Source organism: Mobula hypostoma, chromosome 8 (assembly GCF_963921235.1).
Source record: "Mobula hypostoma chromosome 8, sMobHyp1.1, whole genome shotgun sequence".
NCBI lineage: Eukaryota > Metazoa > Chordata > Chondrichthyes > Myliobatiformes > Myliobatidae > Mobula > Mobula hypostoma.
The window spans coordinates 98,997,782-99,013,446 of NC_086104.1; the positions used below are offsets into that span (position 1 = coordinate 98,997,782).

The following is a 15,665-nucleotide window of genomic DNA, read 5'->3' on the forward strand; positions in this document are numbered from 1 at the left end:
AGTCTGTCAAATATTTGGGCATCGTTATGCCAAAAGATTTGGCAAAATTATCAGAATACAATTATCAGCCTATATATTAAAAAATTAAGGAAGGTATAACAAGATGGAATCTAATTCCTTTTCTTGGTCTCAGTTCAAGGATTGAATCTGTTAAAATGAATACACTGCCCAGACTACTATATCTCTTTCAGACCCTACCAATAGAGATTAACCAAAATCAATTCAATGAATGGAACAAGATGCTATCAAGATATATATGGCAAGGTAAAAGGCCTAGAATTCACCTTAAAACATTACAATTAGCCAAGGAAAAGGGGGGATGGGGCCTACCTTCTCTTAGAGATTACTATTTTGCAGCACAGTTGAGAGCTGTGATATGCTGGTGCAATCCATCATATGACACTCAATGGAAAAACATTGAGAAGAGGATACTTTCCATCCCCATACAGGCAATTTTAGCTGATAACAACCTACAAAGTTATGTAAATACTATTGATAACCCATGGGTGAAATGGACTCTTAAAATATGGAAAACTATTATAAAAGAATATAAACTAGAGAGAGACATTGCAATTCTTAAATGGTGCGCATATGACTCGGATTTTACGCCGAACAAACTGGATGCTAGATTTAAGGACTGGACAGCTAAAGGAATAACAGCTATTTGCAATATAATGAAAGAAGGAACACTGTTCAGTTTTGAAATGCTCAAAGAGAAACACTTAATAGAAAAAGTTTTATCGATATTTACGGATGCGACAGTATGTTGATAGGATGGTTGAAAATGTAACCAAGGCAAGTACATGTTTGAGACAGCTATTTCGAAAAGCATATAATTCAGGCAATGGTAGTAGAATAATTTCAAGCATGTATAAGGGTTCATCAAATCCTAAAACATATTCATACATTAGAACAAAATGGAGAAAGAAGGAGGGACAATAATATCTGAGGAAGACTGGACAATAATATGCAGGTATCAATGGAAGTGTACCAGTTCACAGAAATGGAGGGAGTTTGGGTGGAAAAACTTGATAAGATATTTTATTACACCCTCTCAGAAATCCCATTATGATAGTAACCTCCCTGCTTGCTGGAGAAATTGTGGAAACCATTATCATATTTTCTGGGAATGCCCCGTTATCAAAGACTATTGGAGTGGGATACACAATGCCCTACAAGACATCTTTAAATGTGAAATACCCTTAGAAAGTAAGACCATATATTTTGGGTATATACCTCAAGAATGGTTGAAAAGAGATAAATATTTTATGAATATACTACTGTTGGCTGGTAAAAAGACCCTTACCAGGAAATGGTTATCACAGGAGAGCCCAACTTTAAATGTATGAATGGAAATTACAATGGACATTTACAAAATGGAGAAGATAACGGCGTCTGTTAATCATAAGTTGGAACAATTTGATACATACTGGAAAAAATGGTTTAACTACATAACACCTCATAGGCCTGATCTTATTCTCATAAGTCAATGAATATGTTGTAAAAAAAAAAGATTACTCCCTACTTTGTTTTCTCCTTTTGCTTGTTCTATCTTTCCTCTCCTTTCTATAAGTGTATACCTCAGATAAATATTATGTGAAGATTTGTGACAAATATGACTATATTATATATATGTACAGTATCTGAAATACATCTTATGGAAAGTTTTGTTTGATGATGAACTTCAATAAAAAAAATAAATTACAAAAAGAAAGATTGCTAATTTTACCTGTCTCATTGCACTGGACCAGATCCAAGATAGCACATTCCCTTGTAAGTTCAGTAACATGCTGTTCAAGAAAGTCATCACGGATGCACTCTACAAAGTCCTCCTCAAGAATGCCTTGACCAACTTGATTCACCCATTTTATGTGCAAGTTAAAGTCCCCCATGCTAACTGCTCAATTTTTACATACCTCAAATATTTAGAAACATGGAAACATAGAAAACATACAGCACAATACAGGCCCTTTGGCCCACAAAGCTGTGCCGAACACGTCCCTACCTTAGAACTACCTAGGCTTTACCCATGGCCCTCTATTCTTCTAAACTCCATGTAGCCATCCAGGAGTCTCTTAAAAGACCTTACCATTTCCACCTCCACCACTGCCGCTGCCAGCAGCCCATTCCATGCACTCACCACTCTGCGTAAAAAACTTACCCCTGACATCTACCTACTTCCAAGCACCTTAAAACTATGCCCTCGCATACAGTATTTTCTAAATAGGGAGAAAATTCAAAAATCTAACAGCAAAGGAACTTGGGATTCCTTGCGCAGGATTCCCTAAAGGTTAACTTGCAGGTTGAGTAGGCGGTGAGGAAGGCGAATGCAATGTTGGTATTAATTTCCAGAGGACCAGAATATAGAAGCAAGAATATAATGTTAAAGCTTTATAAGGCTCTGGTGAGGCCTCACTTGGAGTATTGTGAGAAGCTTTGGGCCCCTTATCTAGGAAAGGATGCAATGACATTAGAGAGGGTTCCAAGGAAGTTTACGAAAATGATTCCTGGATTGAAAGGCTTATCATATGAGGAGTGTTTGATGGTCCTGGGCCTATACTCACTGGAATTCAGAAGAATGGTGGTGGTGGGGGGGAGGGGAAAACCTCACTGAAACCTATTGAATGTTGAAAGACCTCGATATAGTAGATGTGGAGAAGATGTTTCCTGTGGTGGGGGGGAGGGGCAGCTAAGACCAAGGACACTGCCTCAGAACAGAGGGACACCCATTTAAAACTTAGATGAGGAGGAATTTCTTTAGCCAGAGAGTGGTGAATCTGTGGAATTCGTTGCCAGAGGCAGCGGTGGAGGCAAGTCTTTGGGTATTTTTAAGGCAGAGGTTGATATATTCTTGATTAGTCATAGTATGAGGCAATACAGGGAGAAGGCAGGAAATTGGGACTGAGAGAGAAATGTTATGATGAAATGGCAGAGCAGAGTCAATGGGCCAGATAGCCTAATTCTGCCCCTATATCTTATGGTTTTAAGAAGATGAGTGTCAGGATATGATCGCAAATGATCCCAAGGGACCATCTGTATCACAACATAAGGGAGGAGGTAGGAGCAAATCAGATAAAGTAACGCCTGAGAACAGAGACACAAAAGAAAAGGAAAAACCCTGTTTAAAACTTTTGCAGATGGCTCCTCATTACTGACTAGTGTGTCTGTAGTTGAGATGACAGAGTGAATCCCTTCCCACAGGCTGAGGTGAATGGCCTCTCCCGTGTGAACTCACTGATGTACCTTCAGGTTAGATGACAGAGTGAATCCTTCCCTCAGTCTGAGTAGGTAAATGGCCTCTCCCCAGTGTGAACCAACTGGTGTATCTGTAGGCTGGGTAAAAGTGAATCTCTTCCTACGCACGGAACAGGTGAAAGGCCTCTCTCCTGTGTGAACTTTCTTGTATCTATGTAGGGTGGATGAGTAAGTGAATCCCAATCCACATTTTGAACAGGTGAACGGCCTCTCTTGAGTGTGACCTGACAGGTGTGCCAATAGGTTGGATGACTGAGTAAATGCCTTCCCACAGTCTGAGCAGGTGAACAGCATCTCCCCAGTGTGAACTAACTGGTGTGAATGTAATGTGTCTCAAGGTCAGATGACCGAGTAAATCCCTTCCCACACACAGAACAGGTAAACGGCCTCTCCCCACTGTGAACTCGAAGATGAACTTCATTGAGATGTTCAAGCAAATCCCTTCCCACAGCCTGAGCAGGTGAATGGCCTCTCCTCAGAGTGAACTTGCTAGTGTGTCTGCAGGTAGGATGAGTGAGTGAATCATTCCCCACAGCTCTGGTAATGTATAAAGTCAGATGTCAGACGTAGTGAATCCCTCCACAATCAATGCAGTTGAAGACCTGCTCTCTAATGAACAAATTCTGGTGTGTTCTCAGCACCCAGTTCCAGTGGATTTCAGAGTTACAACAGGAAACTCCATTTCAGACACAAAGCACGTTTCCAGCTGGGATGAGATACTTCTTCACCTGCAAGGATCAACAACAGACATATTGGTGTTACAAAGGAAATATCTAGACACTCCTTAAATATCTGGACAGAGACAGCAACACTGACGTGTTGTTTTGTTTGAGATTCCCATTCACAAATTCTTTGCCATTTCTAACCTGTAAAAAGATTTTAAAAATACATCAATGGGTGAAGGACAGCATTTCAGATGGGATAATTTTAGTCTCTATGGTGAGGTCTAACATCACACTGTAACAGTAAGTTTCAACCCAGGAGAAGTCGCCTTCTAACTGGGCAGGGTATAGGCATCTGGAGTGACCATCAAATTCCCTGATAATCTTCCTGTCTGTATAAGAATGGGACATTTCTACCCATCTTCAATCTATGACTTGGCTCATTTTGATCTCTCCATTGGTATTATTCACAGTTCCCTCTAAACTGTGAGACCAGACAGTAACTGAAGTGTTCTCGTGCAAAAAAAAACCTTTGCTGCTGTACAGTTGGATTTTTCTTTTATATAATGTTAAAGTGCTGCACAGTTTTCAGGCTGTGTACAAATTTCCAGCCCAGCTGTGGAAAAAAATAGAAGGAACATTGATATTATTTCAAGTTCTGATCATGACCGACGGGACTACAAAGAGCGCATGATATTACATGGCTGATCTTAGAGACTTTCTAATCACTCTGACCCCTCCCCCAAGATGATTGACAGTAGTGAACTCATCAACAGAAATGCCAATGAATATGAAGGGGAGGGCAGTAGTCTTTCTCATTGGAGTGAGACACTTTAGTGATCAATAGAAATCTACAGGTCACTTATTACTCAGGGCAATGGTGTCTGATATTGTAGGATAATGTAATTGGCGGAAACGTGTATAATTCACAGCTACCAATGTTGACAGGATTCACTTTAAGAGGCTGGTCTGACATGATGATGTAATTACATGAAGTTCTGTTAATGAGCTTTGTGTTCAGAGTTTTGAGTTGTTACGGTTTTTCTTAAACATAAGACGCCTCACTCTGTTTTATTTGCAACTACTTACTTTGATGATCCTGATGCTCCAAGACATTTCCAGAGTTACTGAACAATGCAGTCACTTTGAAACTGCAGAGCTTTGGGAGCAAAGTGCTGTTGCTTGGGTTTGTACAAGCCGAGGCCGAATTTGCACTGAGAGAAATCTACGCCGATGATACCACGTACTGCTGTATGTGAGTGTCACTCAGTAATTCCACGGCTACTAGAGTGGTGAGACTACTGGAACACCTATCTGAGCACAATAAATATCGATCACTGAAAATTCACCTTTTACAGACTTCTGTAGTTTATCTGAGAGCATCAAACAATTGCTCTCCTTGGCTAGCCTCAGGTGTGCTAGGCAATCGGAGCTATTGGACCACGTGCTGTCTCTCCTGGAAAGTTACAATCCTTGTTTTATTTTTAAATAACTTCCCATGCAGCAAATGCCTGACCAAGTTTGCATAGCCCTCACTAATGTACCTGTGACGATCTCACCAATATACAGGAGGCTACGCTGGGAGTACTGGCTACAGTAGATGACCCCAACAGATTCACAGGTGGTGTCGTCGCACCTGGAAGGATTGCTTGGGGCCCTAAATAGTAGTGAGGGAGGAGGTGTAGGGACAGGTGTAGCACTTGGGCTGCTTGAACGGATAAGTGCCAGGAGGGAGATCAGTGGGGAGGGGCAATTGGACAAGGGAGTTGCATAGGGAGCGATCCCTGCAAAAAGCAGGAAGTGGGGGGGGAGGGGGGAGATGTATTTGGTGGTGGGATCCTACGGGAGATGGCAGAGTTCCAGTGCGGCCTCCTGTATATCAGTGAGACCAACGTAGATTGGGAGACCACTTCACTAAGCACCTAAGCTCCATTCAGCAGAAAAAGTGAGATCTCCCAGTGGCCACCCATTTTTATTCAACTTCCCACTCTGACATGTCAGTCCATGGCCTCCACTACCGTCGCGAGGAGGCCACTCTCAGGTTGGAGGAGCAATACATTATATTCTGACTGGGTAGCCTCGAACCTGATGGCATGAATATCAATTTCTCAAACTTTCCATAATGCCCCAGCCCCCTCACCATTCCCCATTCCCTTTTCTCTCTCTCACCTTATCTCCTTACCTGACCATCACAAAATTTTTAATCTCTCTCATACTTCACACAAAACCATAAAATGGGAATAAAATTAATGCAAACCGATCTCCTTCTTAAACATCTCATTACTTCTAGGCTCGGGAGGTAAAGGCGAGGTGTATGTATGCCTCATGGCAGGGAAACACATTAAATGATAAGATCCCAAACAATTATGTGGAAGAGCGGTGTCAGCTCCATTTCCACACATAAACTGTATATTGTTCAATGCGCTTAGACCATTTAATTTCACTTGACAGGAGCTCTGTTGAACTGTAATATTTTTCTGATTATCAATAAAAATTCCAAAAACATTTCCCCATTTAGGGCAATGTAGAGTGTAATTGCGTAAACGATTCCTTCCTGGAATGGCACCTTCTGAACTCAAGCAAACGGTAGCTTATATGGAAAACATATGAAAAGCTTTAATAACTTTGTCATGATCATTAGATGTAGTATATCCTAGAATAAGACATGAATATGGTCAGATATGATATTCCCTAAATCCTGCTGATATTGTAACAAACGATCCAGTTCAATATGAGATGAGGGAGATATGATGATCGTATATTTATAAATACAAGAAATTCTGCAGATGATGGAAATCCAAAGCAACACACTGGAGAAGCTCAGCAAGCCAGAGAGCATCTATGGAAATTAATAAACCGTGAATCATAGGTATAAATTTCCGAAGATCTCAACCAGGTCCCTGAACTCCTCCATCCTGATCAAAAAGGCGCAACAGCACCTTTATTTCCTGCGGAGCATCAAGACAGCTCACCCCTGTCCCAGGATACTGACAGACTTTTACCGCTGTACCATTGAGAGTATACTCACCAACTGCATCTCAGTGTGGTATGGCAATTGTCCCATATCGGACCACAAAGCACTCCAGTGGGTGGTGAAAATTGCCCAGCAGATTATCGGCACCCAATTGCCCACCATTGAGAACATCTACCATAAACGCTGCCTGGACAGGGCCAAAAGCATTATCAGGGATGTATCTCACCCTAACCATGGACTTTTTACTCTCCTCCCATCCGGTAGGCGCTACAGGAGCCTCCGCTCCCGCACTAGCAGGCACAGGAAGAGCTTCTTCCCTGAGGCTGTGACACTGCTGAACCTCTCATCACAGCGCTAAGCAGTATTGCATCCGTATTGTACTGTCTCAGTACTTCTATATTTGTGTGCTGTAGCACTTCTTTTAATTCGCAGTTATTTTGTAAATAACACTATTCTTTGCATTTCTGGTCAGATGCTAAATGCATTTCATTGCCTTTGTATCCGTACTTGGCACAATGACAATAAAGTTGAATCTAATCTAATCTAATCTAAAGTCAACATCGGCATTGCTGGAATGTTTAGTAAAGAGGGTGCATCTTTGTTCTGGATCTGCAGCAAAGCCTAGCATTAGTGAATATTTTGAAGTGTGCTGCATATTATTTCATCACTGTCATTCTCACCTGAGTCACTAGGGTCCACTGTGGAGTCAATGTCATGTCAATCCTGTAATTCTCCAGAGTTTGGATGGTGTCGCTGTCTCAGGCAGTCCCATGTAGGCTGTAATTTGGTCGCTCCCTTGGATTGCCCCACGTAGGCTGTAACGCTCTGGAGTTCAGATGGTGTTACTCTCTCAGGCAGTACATATAGGCTGTAATTCTCTGGAGGTCAGATGTGACACTGTATAGGAAGGCTGTTTAATGTAGACTGTCATTCCTCCGGTGGGGCTTCAGAAGTGAGTGTTTCCCCTGTCGGACCACCCGTCGAGCGTCACTAGCAGGACTGTCCACTTGAAGTCGTGACAACATTGTTTCTGAGCCCCGAGCAATGCACATCAATTAAAATAAAAACACAAGAGATTCTGCAGATGCTGGAAATCCTGAGCAACACACACAAACACAAGTTCCTGCAGCATTTTTTGTATGTGACTTCAATTGAATTACCGTTGTGTTCTTTCACTAACTCGGTTCATGCAAAGATAGCTCTTAGGAATTTTTACTGTCTCTATCATGCTGTTTTTGTAATTCATTGCAAGTTTTGCATTTCTTTAGATTACCAGAAAATTTTATTCAGCCTGCTCACTTTCACTCGCTCACACATTCAATCAAACCGACCTCATGGTCTTAGCTCCAAATCAGCACCAGCCATTTTCTGTTTCTTAAAACATTTTGGCATTTTTTATTTGGACTTTTTCATTAACTTATCAAACTTAAATGTTTTATTTGGGTAAGAGTTTCTAGCAGTTTCACAATTTTAGCCATTATTTTGTCGCAATTTTAATTCATACATCCTTTTTATCACTTTGACCATGGTCTCAGAATTTTAAGTTTGAAACAAATTTTAACAGTTTGTCCTGAAAACCAAGCTTAAGTTTTCTTCCCCATTCACTGCTGGGATATATTTAAGTTTTCCCACAAACTCACTGACTTGCATAAATTTTTTTTATCTGTGCCAAATTGCTCGTATGACTAATTTTTGACACTCTAATGACTTGTTTATTTAATTAGCAAGTTTGCACGTAGCTCTACTAGCTTGCATTTCTTTCTTCAAATCTATTTTTAAAAATAGCAAGGCAGTCCTCAATCCTGATTTCCGGCCGATGATGAAAAAGCCAGAACTATTTTTTTCTCAGACAATTTGGGACATAAAAGGAAGTTCTTACCTATTTTGTTGCACACTAAAAATTCTCTCTTTGTCTTGCATTGTTCTGAGCTCTAAATCCTGCTGACTAAGCTAATTGTTTGATTTTGGTCTTTAAATCTGAGGTTCCTTTGGAAGTCAGGTACAAGGCATAAAACTGTTTCTACATGATCATTTTATACAAAGTTGATAGACCAGGAACAGAACAGCGACAGGGGTCTAGTACTTGAAGAAAGTGAAACTGGAGATGGTGCCTAACATAACAGCTACTGTAATACCCAAAGATAAGAAGAATACCATTCAAATCTACAGAAAATATTAAAACAGTTAGAAACCTCTTAGTCAATACTGCAATAAAAATCAACCAATGAGAAAACACTTGCTGAACAAAGAAACTTCCTGAATTATACTTTGTACAGCCACTAGAGGCATATTAAAAGGTATGCATACAAAGGCTACTTAAAACATAGGCAGAGAATTAATTGTTAAAGAGGAAAGAAAATAACAATTCAAATTAAACAGATGGATCCAACAGACTTGGTCCTGCACACTCCATTTGCAGTGATAGTACATTCTGAAGCTCAGAGATTTCTGGGTAAGAAGAGTGCCATCCAATGTGTTTGCAAGCATTGCCTCCCCTCTGCCAAATGCCACCAATCCAGTCAATGTTTTTAAGAGAACTCAGTAGCCAGTTTTACAGAGAATGCTCCCACAAGCAACCCACTCGATGTCAAAAGGCATTCTTTGTGACAAGTCAAAGTTTTTTTTTTCCTCAATCATCTTCCAAATGTTCCTACTCTGTCATTCATTGCCACAAACCCCTGTTTCCCTGCTCCTCATCATATGCTCCTACCCCTTTCAATGTCCAGCGCCCCGAGCTCGGCCTTGTGCTGACCAACCTCACTTTCTGACTCTGCTCCATTAAACATCCAACTAATGTTTCAACATTCTGCTTTCATATTTTAGAAGACAGCGCCATATTCCAACAACCCAGCTGTATGAGACACAGCCCCTGGAAGCAGTGCAATGACCCATAATGTTCTGGGAATAAGGAGGCTAACGACCAATGTCATTCTTCCTCAGCCCAGAGATTTGAGGAATGAAGAACAAGTCAGATGAAACTGTAGTCAGCTCATCTTCTTCATCAGTCTGCAGAAAGTCATGCAGCAAATTCAAGGGAAACCTCTACATCCACAGACAGGTGACTGTTTGGAACCCATCACCACACAGAGAGTAAGGGATGAATGGCAGGGTTGGATTTAAAAGGACTATTGTGGAACGGAAACACTGGCAGGGATCAGCTGGGCTGTGTTGACTCCCTACTGTACACTGAGTGTGTTGTAGATTCATTAGGCACCTGAGACAGAGTTTAAAATAAAACTGATTTATTAGTCACAGATCCAGATTATGAAACTCCAGTCCCATTAAAGGTGAATATCAGCAGAAGAAACTCGTCCCATGCCCAGTGACCAGGGTACAGAACTGGGTGTGATGAGCAGCAGCTATAATTGCAGAGTTCAACACCAAGTCACTTTTGAACTTGCATCTGGATTCAGCAACTGTGATGGTTAAATATCCAGCAAGCAGCTTATTTAACCCTTTTCCCAGTGTGAACTCGGTAGTGTTTCACAAGGTTGGATGACCGAGAGAATCCTTTCCCACATTCAGAGCAGGTGAATGGCCTCTCCCTCGTGTGAACTGATTGGTGTGTTTGTAGGTTGGATGACTGAGTGAATCCCTTCCCACACACGGAACATGTGAATGGCCTCTCCCCAGTGTGAACTCGCTGATGTACCTTCAGTTGAGATAAGCAAGAGAATCCCTTACCACATTCTGAGCAGGTGAATGGCTTTTCCCCAGTGTGAACAGACTGGTGTGCCAAAAAGTGCGATGACTGAGTGAATTCCTTCCCACAGTCTGAGCAGGTGAATGACCTCTCCCCAGTGTGAATTCGCTGGTGTACCTTCAGTTGAGGGAACTGAGAGAATCCCTTCCCACAATCTGGGCAGGTGAATGGCTTCTCCCCTGTGTGAACTCGCTGATGTACCTTCAGTTGATTTGACCGAGAGAATCCCTTTCCACATTCTGAGCAGGTGAACGGCCTCTCCCCAGTGTGAACTGACTGGTGTGCCAGCAGGTGCGATGACAGAGTGAAACCCTTCCCACAGTCTGAGCAGATGAAAGGCCTCTCCCCAGTGTGAACTGACTGGTGTGCCAGTAGTTGGGATGACTGAGAGAATCCCTTCCCACACTCTGGACAGGTGAATGGCCTCTCCCCTGTGTGAACTCGCTGATGTACCTTCAGTTGTGATGACTGAGAGAATCCCTTGCCACACTCTGGGCAGGTGAATGGCCTCTCCCCAGTGTGAACTCGCTGATGTACCTTCAGTTGTGATGATTGAGAGAATCTCTTCCCACAGTCTGAGCAGGTGAATGGTCTCTCCCCAGTGTGAACTCGCTGATGTGTGTTCAGATGAGAAGACTGAGAGAATCCCTTCCCACAGTTTGAGCAAGTGAACGGCTTCTCCCCAGTGTGAATTTGCTGATGTGACTTCAATTGAGATGAGTAAGAAAATCTCTTCCCACAGTCTGAGCAGGTAAACGGCATCACTCCAGTGTGAACTGACGTGTGTCTGTAGGTGGGATGAGTGAGTGAATCTCTTCCTGCACTAAGCAGATGTATGGCCTCTCCCCAGTGTGAATTCGTTCATGAGTCAAAAGATCAGATGTCTGAGTGAACGCCTTCCCACACATGGAACAGTTGAAAAGTCTCTCTCCCTTGTGAACTCACTGGTCTGCCTGTGGGTCAACTGAGTGAGTGAATCTACTCTCAGACACAGAGTAGGTGAATGGCCTCTCACTGGTGTGAATTTTCTGATGTATCATCAGCTTGGAGGACAGAATGAATCACTTCTGTCAGTCAGAACAGGTGTACCCTCTCACTGTGGTGTGAACTTGCTGATGTACCTTCAGGCTGGATGACAGAATAGATCCTCTCCCACACACAGAACAGGTGACTGGCCTCCCCACACTGAATTCACTGGCGTGCCCGCAGGTCAGCAGAATGAGTGAATCCCTTCCCACACATACAGAGCAGGTGACTGGCCTCTCTCCACAAGGTGAACTCACTGGTGAGTTTGCAGCTCGACTGAGTGAGAGAATCCCCTGTTGTTGTGTTTGAGATTCCACTGCACACATTCTTTGCTGTTTCTAACCTGTAAAAAGATTTACAAAAAGGCATCAATGGGAGAAAGACAACATTTCAGATGAGATAATTTTAGTCACTATGATGAGCTCTGACATCACACTTTTACAGCAAAGTTCAGCCCAAGTTCAAAGAAGTCATTATCCAACAGGGCACAGATCAGGCATCGGGACTGAGCATCACATTCTCTGACAGTTTTCCTGCCTGTCTTCAATCTGTGAATTGGTTCAGTTTGTCTCTCTCCACTAGTATTATTTCATGTTGAGATCACATGCCTCAGTGCTACAAAGGGCACATGATATCATGGTTGCTCGTGCAGATTTCCTAATTACTCTGGCCTCCCCCCTCACCCCGCTGAATAATAGTGATGAACTCTTTCTCATTAGAGTGTGGCACTTTAGTGATGTGAAATCTACAGGACTAAGGTGTTTGATGTCATTCTCAATCAGAGAGAACAGTACAAAACATGTTCTCGCAGGTACAGAGGCCCAGAATAAGAGGAGGTAGAACAAAGGTGATTTTCTCAAGAACTAAAGCCCATGGAGGGACTTTGGTGTTCTTCCCCCCCCCCCCCCCGGCAATGCAGAACTAATTGGTATTTTTATTAAGTGGAAGGTAGACTCTTTATCAGAGACTATCTTGGAACTATTTTGTTCCAAGTTCCTAATCCTTGGATTGAGATAGTTGGAGCTCCACAGTATTAGAGAGATCCATCCACTCCTATTCCCTCCATCTGTGTTTCCAAACACGCCCTACAAACTGGTCGGGAAACACCGGAAGTGTCGCCCATGTCTGCCCCTATACCCACAAAAAACAATTAACGAGAGACCCATCTATCTGGGGCCTGGGCATGGATCGAGGGGCTAAGGGAGATGGAAAGGACCAGGATTGTCCTGGGTTTGCAGGGCCACAGTGTGTCTGGAGCTCACAGTAATTGTTTCTCACTTGTGGTGCGGACTCTGGTGCTGATGAATCTCCCGCCCAGAGTCCCGATCCTACTTCCTTCTTCTTTTGTGCTGATGGCAGCTCGCTCCTTCGCATTACTGCCACCTTCTGTAACGGAGTAGGAAGGCAGCCATGATGGGGATCAGATCCAAACTCCCAAACCAGTTTTAAATAAAAAGTTCATCAGGGACCCACGAGACTTAACCGTCCCTGCCTCAGGTGCCAGAATATCCTGCAAACTAGGCACCCCAGAACTCCCCAGTAATTGCCCAAACAGCTTCCCACATTACAATAAATATCTGTGGTATAGCACACCCTGATCACGTGTTCCACCGTCTCTGAGACCTTACAAAAATCACACCACCCGTTCCCATGCTTAGCAACAAGTGCCAACGTGGAGTGCAAACCCATATGTCAGTCTGGTCAACCACACATATTCCCTCCTATTCCTTCCCAAAAGGTGCCTCACCTGGATTGATAGAAACAAATTGTAGTACCACCTCCCTCTTCCATAATTTCCGCTATCTCCCAATCCCAGCCAACCTAATACAAGATTTGAGATCATATTTTCCAATATTGACTATAATTTCAGCTCCGACTTAGTAAGTGGCTGTTTTGCGAGAACATAGGCCGATTCATTACCCGATACACCCACATGTGCAATTACCCAACAAAACTGGACTACTACTCCCGCACTCCCCAGAACATATAGTTCACTTCCATTCCTCACCCTGCCCAGCGAACGTTTCGATTCCAAGCTCTGCAGTGCCGAGGCAGAGTCTGAGCGGATCACGTCTCTATTCAGCTTAACTCGTTCATCCCAATGCAGAGTGACGATAATGGCCATAAAGTCTGCCGTATAGACGGACAACCCATCTGTCAGCCTCTTCCCCAACTCAACATTAAACCAGGGGAGAAATATCCCAGAGCTCACCCGGTTACTAACCGGGTCTTCAGCACTATCTGTAAAGATCGGCAAAAAGGAAACATACTGCTGCCGTAAATGACCAGACACCCTCTCACCACCTACAAGATCCTGACTGTCCCCCAGTAATGTCAAACCTATTCCCCCTTCTGGAAATTTCCACGGGAGCTCCAGGCTAGGACACAGTTGCGTTAATCCGTAAATCCCCAAGACCACATCTCGCAAATATTCCCTAATTATCCGCCCAAAACATTTATTAACTCCGCTGCCCGATCCTACCGGCGCTCCCTCCGCCAGAGCCTTTTGTCCACTGAGCGCATGCGCGATGTTCGGAAACCAGCTGTGACTTATACGCATGCGCATTTAATCGCCGGGTCACAGGCGGCGGATTCTAGAGCGCGGAGACCTCTGGGTAGACAAGCTGCCAATCAGAATCAGGTTTAATGTCACCGACAGATGCTGTGGAATTTGTTAACATTGCGGCAGCAGTACAACACAATACACAAAAGATAACTGTGAATTACAGAAATTATATAGTTAAATAATAGAAATGAAAAAGTAGCGAGGTAGTGTTCATGTGCTCAACGTTCATTCAGAAATTGGATGGCAGAGGGGAAGAAGTTGAGTGTGTGCCTTCGGGCTCCTGTACATCCTTTCCGATGGTGGCAGTGAGAAGAGGGGATGCCCTGGGTGATGGGGGCCCTTAATGATGGACGCTACCTTTTTGAGGCATGGCCTGGATCTACGGAGGCCAGTGCCCATGAGTTGACTGATTTTACTACTTTCTGCAGCCCACTTCGATCGTATGCAGTAGCGCCCATACCCCACCCTCGCCATACCAGACGATGATGCAGCCAGCTAGAATGCTCGGCATGGTACATCTGTAGAAATTTGCTGGTGTTCTAGGTGACATACGAAATCTCCTCAAACTTCAAATGAAATATAGCCACTGTGGTGCCTTCTTTGTGGCTGAATGGATATGTTGGGTCCAGGATTAAACTTCAAAGATATTGATACCCAGGAACTTGAAGTTGCTCACTCTCTCCACTTCTGATCCCTCTATGAGGACTGCTGTGTGTTCCCCTGTCCTACCCTTCTGGATGTCCACAATCAGTTTGGTCTTACTGTCATTAAGTGCAAGGTTGTTACTGCGACACCATTCAACTAGCTGGAATATCTTGCTCCCGTACACCCTCTTGTCACTGTCTGAGATTCTTCCAACAATATTTGTATCGTCAGCAAATTTACAGATGCCATTTGAGCTGCGCCTAGCCACACAGTCGTGGGTGTAGAGACAGTAGAGTAGTGGGCTAAGCACACATCCCTGAGGAACGCCAGCGTTGATTGTCAGTCAGGAGGAGATGTTATCACCAATTTGCGCAGATTGTGGTCTTCCAGTGAGGAAGTCAAGGATCCAATTGCAGAGGAAGGTACAGAGGCCCAGGTTTTGGTGCTTTTCGATTAGAACTGTCGGAATGATGGTGTTAAATGCTGAGCTGTAGTCAATAAACAGCATCTTGACATAAGTATTTGGATTGTCTTGGTGTTCCAAGGCCTCATGTTGAGCCAATGAGATCCCACCCGCCTTAGACCTACTGTGCAACAGGCAAACTGCAGTGGGTCCAGGTCCTTGCTAAGGCAGGAGTTGATTCTGGCCATAACCAACCTCTTAAAGCACTTCATTACCATAGATGTGAGTGCAAAATGTCTGCAGCCACCAGTTCCATGCCAGATGCTGCAGTGTTATATGTTGAAATCTCAGCTGCTACTTTAATACAGCATATTCCCATAAACAATATTCTCAATATCAACAGGCATTCTATGTGTCAAATATCAAAGACC

At 43.3% G+C, this 15,665-nt stretch overlaps 1 protein-coding gene across 5 annotated transcripts; it reads right to left on the reverse strand.

Annotated features, from left to right (window-relative positions):
* Positions 1 to 10,152: 10,152 nt before the first annotated feature.
* LOC134350182 (zinc finger protein 239-like) lies at positions 10,153 to 14,148 on the reverse strand. Of its 5 annotated transcripts, none has more exons than XM_063055155.1 (3): positions 14,103 to 14,128; positions 12,899 to 13,006; positions 10,153 to 11,963 (listed from the first exon to the last, which is right to left on the reverse strand). In XM_063055155.1, exon 3 carries the CDS (start codon positions 11,354 to 11,356, stop codon positions 10,337 to 10,339), a length of 1,020 nt encoding a protein of 339 aa, XP_062911225.1. In that variant the 5' UTR covers positions 11,357 to 11,963; positions 12,899 to 13,006; positions 14,103 to 14,128; the 3' UTR covers positions 10,153 to 10,336. The 5 variants fall into 5 exon arrangements, with proteins under 5 accessions (XP_062911225.1, XP_062911226.1, XP_062911228.1 ...); XM_063055156.1 differs by lacking the exon at positions 14,103 to 14,128 and adding an exon at positions 13,629 to 14,089; XM_063055158.1 differs by lacking the exon at positions 12,899 to 13,006 and having other exon boundaries at positions 14,103 to 14,148.
* Between the last annotated feature and the right edge of the window lie 1,517 nt (positions 14,149 to 15,665).

Coding starts and splice junctions, on each gene's coding strand:
- LOC134350182 (XM_063055158.1), bottom strand. CDS start 11,356: ATGCCGTTTACCTGCTCAGACTGTGGGAAGAGATTTTCTTACTCATCT.